At 48.9% G+C, this 18,300-nt stretch overlaps 1 protein-coding gene across 4 annotated transcripts in view; it reads right to left on the bottom strand.

Annotated features, from left to right (window-relative positions):
- Nucleotides 1-7,984: 7,984 nt before the first annotated feature.
- The window catches only part of CCR6 (C-C motif chemokine receptor 6), a 32,471-nt gene continuing 22,155 nt past the window's right edge, over nt 7,985-18,300 (bottom strand). For all 4 annotated transcript variants that reach the window (XM_027081371.1, XM_027081378.1, XM_027081358.1 and 1 more), the window contains 2 exons: nt 9,796-9,905; nt 7,985-9,548 (listed from right to left, as the gene is read on the bottom strand). In XM_027081371.1, the coding sequence (XP_026937172.1) occupies nt 8,430-9,548; nt 9,796-9,804 (1,128 nt within the window). In that variant the 5' untranslated portion in view covers nt 9,805-9,905 and the 3' untranslated portion in view covers nt 7,985-8,429. The remainder of the gene's footprint in view (nt 9,549-9,795; nt 9,906-18,300) is intronic.

The raw sequence follows: 18,300 nt of genomic DNA on the forward strand, positions 1-18,300 counted from the left end.
CTCACATCTCTTCATGCTCTTAATTGCAGGCTTCACCTGGGCCTCTGTCCCCTTCTCATCCAGAGCGTCCTCCTGTCCTATGACGCCCTCGTTTCTCCCCCGACACGCTTCAGACCCCTCTGCCTCTGGCTTTTCTCTACAATCTTCTTGTGCCTGCACTGGAGACAGTCCAGAGTCCCCAGAGCTCGTGCATTTGGTTTCTGTTCAACATGAACCTGAACGGTTCTCGGTTAGATTCAGCCTATATCGGATCCGGCTGTATGTTTGTGCAGCCCTGTTCAACATGAATGTGCAGCACAGAAGGTAGGTTTGTTTCTGACCTCTGGACAAAAGCTCGAACTGCTCTGTTATCTATACATTCGTATGACACCTTTTTTCATTTAGCAAGAAAAAAGCGGCCAGGTCTCACCAAAATCCTAACCCCATCCAGCACCTGCATGAAATGCAGTCACCAGCTCTGAACTGCAGGTTTTTGTCAATTAAAACTCAACAAAGGTATATTTCATAATAGCAATTATTCCCAAATTAAAACTACAGGCAAAAGAAACCTTCTTTAATCCTGAACAGGAAACTGGGGAGTGAACACACTGGCCGTTCTAGAGAAAATAAATGTGTTTCAGGGAAATAATTCCTCCAGGCAGCCACGAGCTCGGCTCGGGGGAGACTCAAACGCATTGTTTTTGTTTCTAAACGTGAATTTCTACGTCGAGTGGGAGAAGTTCCCGAAGTCTTTAATGACTCACTTTTCTCATTTTCACTAGAACTCTGATGCAATCATACTTCTATGATTCTGAGACTCCAGTCCAGCTGCATAATAACAAGCCTGTTATTCTTATTAACAAGCCTGGGACTCTCCTGTGATTATATCATTTTACCCACAACACATTAAAAGCATTACAGCTTTAATCTACGGCTAAAACATTTAGTTTGATTCCCAACAGCAGCATCCTAAAATGTTAAGAGCTGGCTGCCTAGAAAAATGCATTAGCTGTTACTTTTGCCAATACAAAGGTAAACACCGTTAAGATAAAGGAAGAAAACAATAAAAACGCAGTAGCAAAATTACCTGGAAAGTTACCATAGTTACCTAGAGACCATGGTAACTTAGCAGTCGCAATACTTGAAAATTAAATTCCCAACCTGACATTTAAGGGGTGTGGATGTGTGTGTGTGATGGGAGGAGACTGAGAAAAGTGAACAGATTCACCAGCAGAGAGGCAGACAAAGGGACTCTGCGTCCTCAGTGGGCAAGTGATGGAAGGGGCGTCCAGTGGATCTGACCAGAGGACTCACAGGCTCTTTGCCCTTTCACACTGGACAGCAGCTTGAGTGTCTGCAGATGGGAAGGGGCTTCCTGGGCGCTGGTGACAGGCGGATGCTCCCCTCCTGGTCCTGCCCAGCTGCCTGGTAGCCATGGTGGCCGTCACCAGCCTGGAGAGACCTCTGGGCCGAAGTTCCTGGCGAGTGTCCGGCCGGTGTCTCTTCCTCAGGTGTGAGACATCGACAGATTCCTTCAGCCCCGAGGGTGGGCGCACAGGGTATGAAAGTCAGCAGGTGAGGGTGCAGGCAGCCCAGCTGTGACTTAACAGGAGGGTCGTCATAATTTCCACACAGAGGGCTCTGCGTCTGCTCCTCTGGGTCTGCTGTCCCACCTCCACACTCAGCTTGGGTCTCACGGGGCCTGCGACTTGCACCCTCTTGCCCAGACAAATCGGAACAGCAATGCTGGCATTTCAAGCGGGACCAAAGTATTTATGGAGAGCAAAGCTAGGAACCAAGTGCCGACGACAGGCCAGGCTTTCTAGGCACAGGGTACGGACTTGAAAAATGGTCCCCCGACCACAGGGCCGCCCCTGGGGACCTTCTGCCGTTTGAACAGAAGAATGTGTGCTTTTCACACAGCGCACTGGAATCAGAGCTGCAGCCCTGCCCCAGAGGTCAGGGAGAGTCGGGCAGAAAAGGTACTTGAGTATGAAAGTGTTAAGGTCTGTGTCTTCCTCTGTGTGTTAACTAGACAAACACGCTTTGGGTGTGGAACCACGTGCTAGACACTGGCCGTCACTGGTGAGACAGACACGATCCTGCCCTAACGCCGGCTCGTCTAGAGTTGGGCACAGACCCTAAGAAGTGAAATACATAGGACAGATGGAGGAAGGAAAGTGTGAGAGGCTAGGAGGCCACCAAGAGGATGCATGGGGACCCACCCGGGTCAGGGAGAGACGTCAGGAAGGCCTCACCAAGAAGGGCACCTTTCAAGGAAACCTGGTGGGATGAGCAAGTGTGATCCGTGCCCAAAGAGGACCATCCAGGTGGAGAGGACCGTGCCAAGGAGGGAAGGCATGGCCTTGGGCGGAAGGGGGCCAAGCTCTGGCTGGGACCCTGGGCGTGAGAGGGGCCTGCGGTGGGTAGGGGCAATGGGGTCCAGGATGTCAGGCCCAGCGGGGGGGCAGTCAGGATTGTCTTCTAACTGCAAGGTCAGTGACCGAAAGGGGTTAAGCAGGGAACGGAGACGATGCACTTTGGGTTTACAAATCCACTCGGGCTGCAGTGTGAAGGCAGAAGGGAGGGTGAGAAGACAGGCCATGGTGCTACTGCAATGGTCTGTGTGAAAGAAGCTGTGGTGGGTTGAGGGGCAGTGGGCCCCGCTATTCAGAGATGTGCTGGGAGACAGAGCCGGCGGGCCTGGAGATAGCCTGGAACGGGGGCTTTCCAGGGAATGGGCTTGGTAAACACGGTGGGCAGAGGCAACAGTCATCAAGAAGAGAAAGGCCGGGGCAAATCAGCTCTCTGGGAAAGACAGAGCACTTGTCAAGTTCAGTGTGGAATTCGAGGCCCGGTGGAGGTATCTGGCGGGCACCTCCAAGAGACAGGTCTGTCTGCGAGCCCAGAACCTTGGGGAAAGTTCCAGACTTGTCATCAGCAAGTGGCGGGCGAGGGTGGGGGGCGGAAATCCAGGGATGGGAGGCGGCCTGGGGGGGGGGCACGGGGGGAGGGAGAGAGTCCAGTCGGAGCAGCTCCGCGTCGCGGGGGCGGATAGAGCAGGAGGGGCCGCCACTGCAGCACAGAGGATGAGCCCCGGGAGAGAACGCCCCCGGCCAGGACACGTTTGGAGATGCTGCTGAGAGGCAGGTGGCCCCTGGGTCTGAGGAGATGGCCACCAAGGTCATGAACGTCTCCAGAACTGCCACCCCGCAGCCCCTGCTCCCCAGATGCGGTGGGTCAGTGGAGGGTCTCTGCGTGGTGGCAGAGACCTGACCTTGGAAGTCAGGTCTGCGGGTGACCGAGGACAGCTCGTTGGGAAAGCTTTCCCCAAAGGCGAGGCTGTCAGCAGCCTTTGATGGGGGTCTCCGGTGCGGCCACCCCTCCTCGCCCATCACTCACACCGGCAGACCAGATGCAGGGGCATCTCACCTGGAGCCCCTATGACTGCAGCCTGCGTCCAGCAGGGGGCGGCAGCGCCCCATCCAGGAGGCCAGTGGGCAGCACATCTCCGGTGAAGTAAGGACCCTTGTAAGGACCCCTTTACAGCGTCTCATAGATGCACTTGTTCACTACTAGCGTGGAGAGATGTGCTGGGCCATCGCCCACATGCTCGGTTCAGAAAAAGGACCCCCAGATGTCCTTTGTAAATTCAAATTCTTAAATTCAAGGAGCCAGTTAACCTTTCAAAATGAGGCAGAGAAATAAAACTTTCTCATTAAAATATTAACCCTGATTCCAAACACGGTACTTGGGCAATTCAGACTGACCAGGTTATCACGAAGGTGGGGAGGGAGGCCACTCCTGGGCAGAGGGGGCTGGACCGATCCCTCTTCTCAGAGACCCTGGCCAAGACCATCCCCGCTTCTTGTGCTCTGTTCTTTCTACTGCAACTTGAACGTTTCTTTAAAATTTGCAACCTTTGCTCTTTTTTTTGAAGTGAGTGGTACAGCTGCCCTTCCTTCCCTTGAAGTTCATTTTCCCACCGTCTCCCCTCCCCTCCCACAGAGTAACAGTCCATGGTGACAGAACTGTGGTGTATTCACTGTTATTACACGTGTGTGGACACATGGCCGCCCAGCGGGAGACATTTCTCCAACTTTCTTTCACCTTGCTGTAACCACACGACTAAGTTGAGGCCAATAGGTTGGGAGAAGTGATTCCCACAACTTTCAGATTGTGCCCTTAAAGGAAAGGCCCCCTGCCTCCCCCTTTTCCTCTTTCTGTAGCCTGGGGTGAAAATGTGAAAGAGGGAGTTACAGCAGCCCCCTTGCACCATGAAGACAGACTGAAGTCGAGGACAACGGCATCCCGCTAGTGTCCTGGATTGTCTACCTGGACTCTAACACAAGAGAGAAAGAAACCACGGGATTAGAAAAGATACAGCTCCTACTGCTAGCTCTCCTGTAGATTCTCCCAAATAAAACACCAGGAAAATTAGTATATTAGCACATGCAACTCGAGCAAGAACGTAAGAAAGCATCTGGCAATTCGCAGTGAGTGTGGCGGGTGTTCATATACTGAACCATAAAACGTGAAAATAAGTCACAGCTGCTCGTTCCGAGCTCTGCTTCCGCAGCCTCCCCGCGCGTAAAGTCCCTGAGCACAAAGACAGCGTATGTCCCTCTGGCTCCCACAGGGCAGTGAGCTCCACGTCCGAGGACCTGAACTCTGTGAGGACCGCAGCGATTCGAATGGCCTTCCCGCAGTTGTGAGGGAGGACACGGGCTGCTCCAGGAATCGGATGAGATAACAGAGGCCTCGGAAGTCTCGAGCCAGGAGTGCCCTGTTCGTATAAATGGGTGGGCGAAGGGGGTCCCACCCCCCCGGCACCGTCACAGCTGGCTTCTGCGGCCACAGCTGCTGCCCGCCACCCTGAGGCCCCCGAGAGAAGAGGGTGCTCTCGACATCAAGTACAGAAGTGGCCCAAGTTTGGGGAAATTCCCACTGCACTGAAGAGCTGGAGGGTGAAGCAGGGAGGCGGGAGAACCCCCGCCCCCAAGGGGGCATGGAGGGCGGCAGACCGGCCAGCAGAGATCCTCAGAGGAGGGCCATCCGCAGTGGGAGCGTCAGCGCTCAGTTACTGTGCGGGCTGACCAGGCAGGTGTGGCTGACCGGCACCACAGTGTCCGTTGTCATCCTCATTTTATGGGGATATGCACCTGAAAACTGAAAGCCTGAACTGGGAATGACTACCTGGAACCCACCTTACCAGAAATGGGGACACCACCCGGAAATGAATTATCACGTGTTGGAAATTAACTCGAATATGAAAAGCTGCTCTGCCTTTAGAAACCTAGTTGTTATGGGCTAGTTGGACTTGTGTCCCCCCAAATTAACACGTTGGTCCCTATTCCTCAGAACGGGACTGTATTTGGAGAGAGGGCCTTAAACAGTTGATAAGTTAAAACGATACCATCAGGGTGAGCCCTCATCCCATGTGACTGGTGTCCCTGTAAGAAGGGGAGGTCACACACTCCCCCCACAGAGGGACGACTGTGTGAGGACACAGGGAGAAGACGGCCGTCTGCAAGCCAAGGGGAGAGGGCTGGGGCGAAACCAGCCCTGCCCACACCGGGATCTCAGACGGGGAGATAGAAACGTCAGTTGTTTGAGCAGCCTGGTCTGTGATATTTTGTTACGGCAGCCCTCCCAAAGTGATACACCAGTAGGCCCTAAGCATACACACTGTATTCATTTAGACCAGATTCTGTGTCCTCATACCTCCCGAACGCCTGGAATTTGCACACACTATCAGAAATCTTAAAAGGATTTAAAAATATTGTACTTTCCTGGCTTCACTTCAAAGCTAGGCTATCTGTCCTCAGAAGCAAATCAACATACAATTTGCAAGATAATACCTCCGTGCCTGAATTTTCACCTTTGCTGAGATATACATACAGTAAAATCTCAGTTATCCAGAAATAATTGATCGAGACCGCGTCTCTACTACTTTGTAACAGGAACCAAGAAAAATTATCCTCTGGTCAGCACATAGATATGACTATACATAAACACACACACATGCATATGCAATAAATTACACATGTGCATATGATTAATGTATTAATAACAGCCTGGCAGGCACGAACCCATTGTCCCTATTAATACACAGTCCTGACAAGTGTAGACAGATGATCCCCAAACACTGTGGAACGATGTTTGCAAAGAGTCAGAGGAGGGACGAAAGGCACACACTTAAGGTCCAGCCAGAGCCTGACAGTGAGAGAAGATACGAGAAATAGATGAAAAGGAGACCCGGGAACCGTTAAAGAACAGTCCGGAGCCCTTTAGTGTAGGAGCAGAGACCCCGGCAGCCCCGGGTCCCCGGGGGCGTCGGCCTCTGCAGCACCAAACGGTTGTCGATGCACCTGTTCTGATGCCCAAGGCAGCACGAAGAAAGGATGCCATCAATGAAATAAAATATGTAGCCCATTTTAGAAACACCTTTATTCACTATGGCTGAAATCTGCAAAGGGTTATTGCATAAAGAAGCAAGTTTCACTCCTCTGGAGACGGAGATGCAGAAGACCTTGATCCCAGCTTCACCGAGTCAGCGTGATGTTTCTGTGCCGGTTTTGAAACACGCTTTCACACATCTCATCACTGCTCTGGTCAAACCGAAAGAAGCATCTGAGTAACGCCTCCTCTGCTTTGATTTCTGAAGTCACACGCTAACAGATTTGAAGGACGTGGGACCCCTGAACACCAGGGTCTCCCAGTCGGAGCCCTGAGACTGGAAGACAATTCCTATTTCACCCGCAGAACAGTTTTATTTTGCAAAGCCAAAACCATGTATTAAAAATACAGGCTTTGGATCTTAAGAGATCATGTTGAATTTCGTGTAGAGCTATAGCTGAAGCATGTAAAAACAAGAGCAAGTTTCAGATAACACATTAAATACACATCAGTATCTTTGCAGCTCATGTCAGGACTTTTCTAATAAGCATCGGTGGGTTTTTTTGTTTGCTTGTTTGGTTAGGTTTTGTTTTGTTTGGTCACACCTCAAGGCTTGTGGGATCTTAGTTTCCCGACCAGGGATCGAATCTGGGCCCTCAGCAGTGAAAGCACAGAGTGCTAACCACTGGACAGCCAGGGAATTCCCGTGTTTGTGTTTTTGTAAGATGGGTTGATGCTTTTCCACTTAGGTTCATATATTTACAAAGCACTTTCCAAACTTGAGTTCTATGAACTTTTAACGCAAAGAGATTTGTTAAAAACTGATTCCATAGTTAAGCTCAGACTTTAGGTAAAACCACTTTACTGCAGCAGAAGCCAACGTGATCCAAGCTCTCTGAGAAGCTAATTTGAAGCTCGTCACTGCCAGAGTCCCCTCCACACAGCTTTCTTCAACTCCATGATGGAAATGAACAAAAGTTCTTACATTATTGTCTCAGTAAAGTTTCCTGGTTCTTTTTTAAAAAGTACTCTATTTATTAAAAAAAAAAATTTAAACGACTAACTCTTTAAACTGCACTATAAGCTCCAATTTTATTGTGTTCTGTTAAACAAATAATTATTAAGCCCCTTCTGTATGCTAAGTGCATGCAGTCTAATGGATTTTTAGAGGAGAATTTCCAGTCACAGAGGGAAATGAAGCAAACTTACACTTCCTGACGGCCGGTTACAACCTCAACTGCCTTATCCACCGTGACAAGTGTCTCTAGTGCTCATGCAGCCACCTCTTCTGTCTCTGAGCTTGTTTTTCTTCTGCTTTTTTATGAGCTCATGCTTGAGAAATGAGAAAAAACTCACACTTTTTCACAGGGAAATGAGATAAAGCTCAAGTCAGCCCATTTTGCTATTATGACACCAACAGTAACCATCACGATGGAAAGACGTTTAACCTTCTGCCTAAAATGAGTTACACGAGGGCATTCGTTTGTTTTTTCCTTTTTCTTTTTTTTTTTTCGGTACGCGGGCCTCTCACTGTTGTGGCCTCTCCCGTTGCGCAGCACAGGCTCTGGACGCGCAGGCTCAGCGGCCATGGCTCACGGGCCCAGCCGCTCCGCGGCATGTGGGATCTTCCCGGACCGGGGCACGAACCCGCGTCCCCTGCATCGGCAGGTGGACGCTCAACCGCTGCGCCACCAGGGAAGCCCATCCGTTTTGGGTTTTTAAGCCGTGGGATGTTTTGCGACGACCAGAAGAAATTGTGGTCTAGGGCTGCTTCGTGAATATTCCTGAAAGTGTTCACGTTTGTCAGCAATTCATTTTCATTCAGCATTTCCCAAAGCCTGTTTTGCAGAATGCCAGCCAGCAGGGACGGGGGCACAGAGCATCCCCGTCAAATGAGTTTGGGGGATGCTGCCCGTCGGTGCCTGCTGGCACCCTGAGCGCGTGCAGCCCTGACCTTGCAGGAAAGACCCCCCTCGCTTTGGCTTCATGTCCACACGCCCCATGCGTTTTTGTCCTGCCTGTTAGCCCGTCCGCGCCGAGCCTGGGGGGCGTCACATGGTGAAGGAGGACGGGCTGTCGTTGTCCGCGGTCTCGCTGTTCTGCCGGGAGGTGAGGGTGTCCGAGTGCAGCCGGGAGCACGAGAAGCCCAGCGACTTCTGCCTCCTCTTCACGCACCACAGGTCCTTCGTGATCTTCAGAAAGTAGCTTCTAAACTTCTGACCGACGAAGGCATAGAGCACCGGGTTGAGGCAGCAGTGCAGGAAAGCCAGGACCTCGGTGACGTTCCTGGTGTAGCCCAGCAGCCTCTCGCTGCTGCACGAGCGGTCCGTCCTGCCCAGGTTGACGGCGGTCACGAGAAGCACCATGTTATGTGGGATCTGGCAAGCCAGAAAGACAAGGACCACGGCTATGATCACGCGGATGGCTCTGTGCCTTTTGGAATTCTGAGCTTGAATTAAGGTCTTGACAATAAACATGTAGCAAAATATCATAAACACCAGCGGGATGAAGAAGCCGAACAGGAGCTGCAGTCCCAGCACCAGCAGCTTCCACCGGACTGGCTCGGAGACGGTGTGGTACCTGGGCTCGCAGACGTCGCTGCCTTGCAGCTTGTATTTCTGGTTGAACATGAAGGTCGAGCTGGAGATGAAGATCGACACCACCCACACGACCAAACAGATCATCCTGTGGTGGGCCAAGGCTCTGGACCGGAGCCGGAAGGACTTGGTGGCCTGCACGATGGCGATGTAGCGGTCCAGGCTGATGCAGGTCAGGAGCAGCATCCCACAGTTAAAGTTGATGGCGTAGATGCCCCGGGTCAGTTTGCACATGACGTTGCTGAATATCCACTCGCCAGTAGCGTGGTTGACGGCCCAGAACGGGAGGGTAAGGACGAAGAGGATGTCTGCGACGGCCATGTTCAGGAGATAAACGTCTGTCATAGACTTGGCTTTCTTATAAAAAGCAAAGGTGACCACCACCAAAATATTGCCCAGGAGGCCAGAGACACATATCAAGGAGTAAGCGAGTGGCACAAATAGCCCAGAGAACTTTCTGACCTCCTGCAAGGAACATAGAAAGCTATCAACATCGAGTGAGTAATCTGAACTATTAGCCAACCCAAAATAATCCTCATTGGCATCGTAGATGTTGGTGGAATTCATGGGTTCCTGGAAAGTGAACAAAGGTAGAGTTAGCAGTAGTGTCATTTTCAAGGAGCACGATTGACCGAAATTATACTCCCAACCAAAATAAAAAAGATGCTCAAATTATACCTCAATAAAGATGTTAAAAAAAAAAAGTATAGTGACAACATCAAATGCTGGCGAGTACATAGAAAAATTATATCATGTCACTGGTGGGAAAATAAAATGGTTTAGCCACTCTGAAAAAAAAAAAAAAAAAAAAGATGCTCACCTCTCTCATGGTGGTGCTTGATCTGGGCAGAGTGTCCGGGCCTGGACTAGAAGGGGAGTGGATTTTCAACTCCTCTGGCTCACAGAGGAGAGAATAGGAGAGAAGTGAATCTAAGGAGGAAAGAAAGCAAAATGCATTACAGCTAAGTATTCTCAGAGAGCCAGAGGATTAAGGAAATAGATTTCTTCCCATTTCAACACCAAGAGTGCACAGCGCACTATTTTACACAGAAATATTCATTTAGAGCTGGTGTCAGCAACCTCCTTCTGTAAAAGGCCAGATGGTAAGTATTTTAGGATCTTCAGGTCCTGTCGTCTCTGACACAGCTACTCAGATCTGCGGGTGCAGTGTGAAGGCAGCTACAGACAGCTACACAAATGAGTGGGCGGACCAGACATGGTACTGTGATTTGCCCATCCCTGATCTAGAGCATAAAAAAGGGCGATATCAGCAAAACCACAGATCTGATCTGCAGAAAAACCTTCTGCAAAATTCAAATTAATTACATTCACAGGAGTCCACTGAACAAAACCTATAGAAGTGTAGATGTTGCTAGGATACTTATAATTTATAGTCCTAGCCTGAAAATATTATATGTAATATTAAAGGCTGGGTATATATTTATGGTTTTATATATATAATCCTGAAAATCCACAGATGCGTCCCATGGACAGTCTAGCTAACGACCACTAATCTACTGGGGCAAACACATCATACTCCTCAGAAACCAGAGTTTGGGAAGGAAGGTTCAGGTCAGCGTGGTTAGGGAAGGCTCTGTGGACAGGCCCACTCTGGGTCCTTGGAGAACAGGTCACCTGCAGGTGACCGCTCTGGCTGAAAAGGAATACTGAGCGCTGCGTGTTTGTGAAACGGTGTGACCAGCCTGGTCGGGTCAGCCTGACTACAGTCCAAACAACCTTGATGGACCATGTGACATGCTGGGAACGCCAAGAGGGGTGACACGGGGTCCAGGCTCAAGAAATTCACCAGGAGACTAAGAAAGGATGGAGCTGGAGTCTCAGCACGCAGGACTCTGAAATCTATCATTTGAAACAAACAGGAAGGAAGGAAGGATTCTTTGCTCTCCCCATCCTCACTCATCCTTCTTTGCTTGGTGGTGTTCATCATCCTGCTTTATTATCCAGCCACACTCCCGGCAAAATCCCTGTCCTGGAATCCTGATACTCCTGTGAAATGCACACTCACTCTCCTCCTTCAGCTCCCCCCATGCCATGTGGCCCAGCAACGTCAAGAAGACGAAGGAACAGCAGAAATGCGGGCCTCAGAGGCTCAGACAGGAAGGAGAAATGTGTCCCATAACCCATCTACCTGCGCCAAGTCAGTCCCCACCTCCAGAGTCAACACTGACATCTAGGGGAAGGATTCGGTGGATCACAGAGGTCACCCTGAAGGATTTTCTGAACATACTTCTTGTATCATTTGATTCTCCCACTGTTGCTTCCCAATCACAGATCAGGTGGCCTGAACCCACTCCTTCCCGGATGCCTGGACACTGAGTGTTCGCTGCCGCTCCGGTCCCTGCTGTGCACACAGGACTGCAGGGAGGCTGGGCTCCCCTCTGCACTTTTGCAATTGCCTGCAAGTGTAGAGTTCTAATGGGCACTTCAGAGCATGCAGAAGATGCATAATACAGAGCTTCTGTGCTGCGAAAGCATATTGAGGAAGTGGACCCGTCGATCAGATTATCCGATTAAACCTATCAATCAAAACTCAAGACTTGTGCTTCCAGCCATGATGGATTAACAGAGACCAAATGCATCTTACGCATTAAACAACCAAGAAAGCCTGTAAAATGCAGTAAATCACAGTTTACAGACATCACAGGACTATGGTCCCCGACAGGAGACCAGTGAAGTGGGCAATGGTCTGAGCTCTGCGAAGCCCCCAGCTCTCAAGGGGAGCAGTTCCCAAGTGCAGAGCAGGGGGGTAACCCAGAGAATGGCCCTCTTGCTGAGTTGAGGAGACTGGGACCAGAATTCAGGGAGAACGGGCGGCTGGGAGAGGAGGCCCTTCACACAGAAAAACGAGGAGACCAGCAGAGTGGTGTCCCTAACGGGAAGCGACACGCGACTGGGGGAAGAACCACCAGAAAGGATGGGCAGCGGGGCTCACAGTGTCCTCCCAGGCTGGAAATAGCTCTCCCATGGCCAGATCGCTGTTGCAACAGAAATCAGTCGATAGCCTCCCTCACGTTAAACTTTATTCTTTTAGCCCATCCAGCCACTCTCCCCCACATATATTTTTTTTTTTTTTTTTTTCTTCTTGCTTAACTGCCATTTGAAAATGATCGTTTTCTGGTTAGAATTGAACTATGCACCTGGTGTTTACTTCTTGGAGAAAACACTCCCTAACAACCCCTCCCTTTGTGAGCCTTCTTCATTCCAGAAAGAAGGTCATGGCACGATAGCCTCAAGGACCACCAGAGCCCATCCCGGGACCACCTGACACCAGCTTTGATGGTTCTGAAACTTTGCTGAAGTCAAGAAGAATGTGCCGCTTGACCCTTGTCTGCCGCCCGATTTCCCACCCGAGACTACAGAGCCTTTCCTCCTCTCAAGGGAGGGCACATCTTGAGGGCACAAGCCTGCTGTGGCCCCCTTTGCCTGGCAAAGCAATAAAAGCACTCTTTTCTACTTCACCCAAAACTCTGTCTCCGCATTTCTACTCGGCACCAGTAAAGACAGGCGGGGTTTCGGCATCAGTGGCAACCATGACCTTCCACATCCCAGGGCCCTGGGAGCGTCCTCAGGAGGGCGCCATCTTAGGAGTAACGGGGTTAAAATAATCTGACCTAAATGCTGCTCTGGACCTGCCGTCCAGAGCAAAGCCTGAGAGGAAGTCTCAAATGATCCATCTGATTCCAATAATACAACCACCTTCCAGAATAAAGCCCAAAATTATTTAAAGAAATAAACAAAATTCAGCCTTCAACATGTACAACTCATGTCAGGCACCCAAACAAAAATTTCCAAACCACAGTAGATTGAATGTTTGCAGCTCCCCAAAATGTGTGTGCTGAAGCTGAAGCCCCAGTGTGATGGCAGGTAGAGATGGGGCCTCCCCCCACAATGGGATTCGTGCCCTTACAAGAAGAGACACCACAGGGCTTGCTTCCCTTCTCTGCTCTGCACCCCGTGGGGACACAGTGAGAAGACTGCAGACCAGGAAGCAAGGTTTCATCAGACCTGGATCCTCTGGGGCCTTGATCTTGGATTTCCCAACCCCTAGAACCTGAGAACTAAAATGTTTGTTGTTTCAGCAACAAACAACAATTTGTGGTAATTTGTTAGAGTAGCTCAAACTGACTAAAGCACAGACATTTAAAATAACAGAAGAGTGTGAAAGAGAAAAATGACAGAGATGATAGAATTAGCACAAAAATTTGCGCCAACAGCTACTGTAAATATACTCCATGTGATCAAGAAGGTAGAGGAAGGCATAAACGTGACGAGGAGTGTCATGAAAGATATAAAAAGACCTAAGAAAGGTCCTATAGATGAAATACACAATATGTAAAATGAAAATACATTGATTGGGGCACTTCCCTGGCATTCCAGTGGTTAAGAATCCGCACTTCCACTGCAGGGGGCATGGGTTCGATCCCTGCTTGGGGAACTAAGATCCCACATGCCTCACGGTGCAGCAAAAAATAATAATAATAATAATAATAATAATACACTGATTAGGATTAACATCAGACTGGACACCAATGATGGACACAAATCAATTGTAATTCTATGCCCTGGCAACATTTGGAAATTGAAACTGAAAAAAAAATCGTAATAGCATCAGAAAACATGAAATGAAATACTTATGAATACATCCACCAAGATGTATACATATCCTGAAAACTACAAAACACTGCTGAGAGAAACTAAATCATCTAACTTAGTGGAAAGATATGTCATATGTAGATTAAACAATTCAATATTGTTAAAATGTCAGTTCTCTCCAAACTGATCTACAGATACAACAAAACCCAAATCAAAATTGTGGCAAGGGTTTTTGTAGAAATTGACAAGGTAAATCTAAAGTTTATTAAGAAATTCAAGGGATTTAGAATAGCCAAAACAACTTTGAAAAAGAGAACAAAATTGTAGGACTCACAATACCTGATTTCAAGACTTACTGTAAGCTACAGCAATTATGACAGTGTGGTATTGGCAAGAGGATAGATTCATAAATCAATAGAACAGCATAAATACAGATTTTTAACTAAACTACCAAGGTTTAGTGGGAAAAACAGTCTTTTCAGTAAATGGTGCCCGAACAACTGGATATTCATGTATAAAAGTTGATCCAAACCCCTTATATCACACCGTAGGCAAAAAAATAATTCAGAATAGCTTATAGAGCTGTATGTGAGAGCTAAAACCATAAAACATCTAGAAGAAGACATAGGAGAAAATCTTCACGCCCTTGGGAATGAAAGAGATTTCTTGTATAAATTGCTCAAGGCATGAACTGTTATAAAATTGATAAATTGTAACTGATCAGAATTTAAAACTTCTGCCCTTCGAAAGGCTTCAGAAAATGAAAAAGACCATTGCATGGGGAAAAAATTGTAAATTTATATCTGATCATTGTGGCCAGCATATTCAAAGAACCCTTACAACTCAATGTCAAGAAGACAAACAACTCAAGAAGAATCAGGCAAAAATTTTAAGTCGATTCCCCAAAGAAAATACATAGATGTATTTATAAGCACAAGAAAAGGCACTCCATGTCATTAATTATTAGGAAAATGCAAATTAAAACTGCAATAAGAAGTCGTTTCATGCTCACCAGACTGGCTAAAATCAGAAAGGCACACAAGACTGTGGAAGTCGATGTGGAGCCTCGCGTGCTCACCAAAGTGGTGGGGATGCAGCACAGAGACCCGCTCTGAGAAAACAAGTCAAAGTCTCTCATAAGTTAAACACACACTTACCACGTGAACCACAGGTGACCCCTGCGTGTTCACCCAGGAGAATGAAAATGAAAGACTTGTACTCAAAGGTTTATTCTTAACAGCCCCAAACTGGAAAGAACCCCAGTGCCCATCAGCTGGGGAACAGATGTGTAGATTGCTCCCCCTCCACACACTAGAACGCAGCCGGAAGATGAAGAGTGGCTACTGACGCCCGCTCCGCACACGTGAATTACAAAAGCATTTTTCTGGGTAAAGAATTCAAACATATAAGACCCATGTACTGCATTATTCCATTTATATGAAATTCTAGAAAAGGCAAAACAATAGTGGCAGGAACCAAGTCAGTGATTGCCGTGGGTGAGGGGTCGGAAGAAGAGACCGGCTGGGCCAGGCTCGGGGACTTTTTGTGGTGCGGGAGATGCTCCCTGTCAGGACGGTGACTGTTGTCAAAACCCACTGAAGGGTGTACTTCAAATTGGTGACGTTTATTGTTATAAATTATGCCTCAAAAAGCTAATAAAAATAACGTGCACACAGCTTCACACAAATGCGCTGATGCGGGGGACTTGTCCTCACTTGGGACTGAGCAGGTTGTGGAAGGTGTGTGGGAAGAAGGACTTTCAAGGACTCCAGAAGGAGGAAAAGGTACAGACTGAGGGAGGGGTGGGCTACAGGTACGTGGGAAGGGGGCTGGGAGCAGAGCAGGAGGGGATACCACGGAAGCAGGGACACAGGGCTGCCGTGGAGACCACGCTGCTGGGGAGCTGTGCAGGGACCGAGCCCAGACGGAGTCCAGACCTGGGGAGGCAACATGGGTGCTGGTGAGACGCAGCTGCAGGGTGCTGGGGTGTCAGGCCTTCATACCATATGGAGGTGGGGCTGGCAACGGTGGGAAAGGCAGCCCAGTTATAATGCGGTAAGGGATGACCCAGCATGCTTGGCCCAGCTGGAACCCCACTTAGGGGAGATACTTTTTAACCACACTGCGGTTGATAATGTTTTCTGAATTCAAATTGAATTCAGTTCAACCGATGTTTATGAGTATCTACTGAGGAGAAACACAGAGGATGAGGAGATGCACTGAACGTCAGCTCCAGCTTCAAGGAGCTGTCAGGTAAGCAAATCATTATAAAACTGTGCAATACTAGCAACAATAGTGGGGTGCACAGAAAAACAAGGGGTTCCCTCTGGTAAGGAGAAGGCCAGGGTCAGGAAAGTCTTTGTCCTGAGTGTCGGCAGGAGGGTCTAAGCTGGTACCACAAGAAACCAGATATTCAGGCCGTGCTGCCGGGGGGTGCGCTCCAAGCAGAGACCTTAGAAGTTCGGTCTGAATTATGTCTATTCCTGAGACGTTATTTTAATCTCCTTTGATTTACTCTTATTTCTGATTAGAATGGCAGAATAAATCACAATAACCCAAATTTGTACGTTCTGCATCTTTCGGGGATAGTGTTACGTAACGGTTGGGTGTCAACCATCTAGAAATCTGCATGATGACGAACATGATGCTTCTGTGGTTGAGAATCAGTGTTCTCAGAACAGGCTGCTCCCAGGTTGACACATACGTGAGGCACTCACAGTCACTGGAAGTAACTCACCCTGACCCAGGCCACCATGTTCATTACAAAAATCATGTGAGTCGTCTGGAGGAAATTGTGCTGGTGACAGATTGGCATCAGGGGCACCACAGCATGGAAAGAACCCTTCTTTTTTCCTCAAGTAAATTACCTCAAATCTCGAGCAGCAATAGTCAACTTTTTGGAGAAAGAATCTGCAGACTTTCTGTTATGAAAATTGTGATATTAAGACCTTTTAAAAATAGATATTTCGTACCTTCTCTAATGAACTGACAGTTAAATATATGTGTGGTAATTTGTTACGGAAGCAATAGAAAACTAAAATAATGCTCAATAAATGCAGCCTGTTAAAAGTAATGGGTGTTTTATTTTTAGGCCAAATTATTGCAAGGCTTAGAATGAGGTACGTGATAGTGTCATCAAGTCTACGCTGATCAGACTTACATAGTAATTTTGAGTTGAGCTACGGAAAAAATGACCAGCTGGAATCAACTGAAGCCAAGTGGCTATGATGGTGAAGACAGAACCCCATGTGCCAGAAGTGGAGATGTTCCACCTGAACGGAGGGAGGGCCAGGGAGCAATGAGGTCATCAACTACCCGCAAGGTTGTCATTTGAAAGAGGGTCTAGGCTTACCCGCCCCGCACAGGGTCAGAATGTGCCCAGTGAGTGGAGACGGTATCCACAGATTCGACCAAACATTAGAAAGAACACTTGAACCGTTTAGTAAGAATGACACGAGCTGCCTTGGGGGACGGCAAACTCTCTGGCAGGCACAGTGGTGCGTCCTTACAGAACACGAGGTGGGTGTGGCGTGGGTCAGACCTGCTGAATCAGAGTCTCTGGTGATGAGCTCTTTGGTGAGGAAAGGGTTGAACAGGTGCAGCTCTCCCTTCCAGCTGGAGACACGGGGGCAGGACTAACCTTGACCGGCCTCCTTGGAACCAAGCTAAGTGCATTTGCCTGTGGAGGCCCTGACGGAGAAGCTTTGAGGCAGACAACACCCTTGTTCCTGGATGTGGCATGGGGGCCGCTGGAGCCCCGTCCACGGGAGGGTGCGGGGCGCGGGAAAGAGGCAGCCTCCAACTGTGCGGTGAGCAGTCAAACCTGCAGAGCCCTGAGAGCAGTGTTTTCACGTGTGCTGCTCATAACATTTCATACTGATCTGAAACCAAAACCCACGTTTAGTAAGCTGTATCTGATGGTTCGGGGCCCCTCCAGGAAAGCGATGTCACCCTGTGCCTGTGCTTGCCTGTGTCTTCTGAGTCATCAGTAAAGTTGGGGGTGAGGTAAGCTCTGGAGTCCTGTGCATGTCTGCTGTGATCATGGACCATCTCCTTTCACACTGTCTCCGGGTTACTCTAATGCACGTTTGTGGGTGAGAACTGGGGCTTCACCTGGAATTCCAGCATCCAGCAACTTAGATCATTGGAATTTAGATCAGCATTTAAAAGTGAGTTCCTGGGAGATGCTCTGGGTACAAAGAACAGAGGGAGAGAGGGAGAAAGGAAGAGCAGGGGAAAGATTGCTCTGGGGTTGAGTGAGATTGGGCAACGCTACCACCTGCATCCTCCTCTTGGGTGTTTATGTCACGGTTTATTACCATGGCTCGGAGCCTTGCTGAGTAACCACACCTTCCCAACCTGCCCACCCACAGGAAGTTTAGAGTCGGTGTTCTTTGGAAAACACTTTGGAAAAAGCTGACCTAGAGGAGCTATCCCTTCCTTCCTTCCTTCCTTCCTTCCTTCCTTCCTTCCAAGACAAGTATAAATGCCAGGCCCACATGCCGGCCGGTGGCCAGCAGCTCCAGGCTCTGTCCAGCGCTGGCACTGCCTGGTGGTGAGGGATATCATTAAGGCGAACAGATCCCCTATCTTCAGGCAGGAAGCTGGTCTCCATGCCGGCCTCCAACTAGGAGTGTATCCACCACTCAGAAATTGCATGAAAGGAAAAGTACCCAGGCCTCACGCTAACTCCTGATGGATTCTTTTCTCA

This window comes from Aethalodelphis obliquidens, unplaced genomic scaffold, assembly GCF_003676395.1.
Source record: "Aethalodelphis obliquidens isolate GAN/ISIS:26980383/991018 unplaced genomic scaffold, ASM367639v1 scaffold3, whole genome shotgun sequence".
Taxonomy (NCBI): domain Eukaryota; kingdom Metazoa; phylum Chordata; class Mammalia; order Artiodactyla; family Delphinidae; genus Aethalodelphis; species Aethalodelphis obliquidens.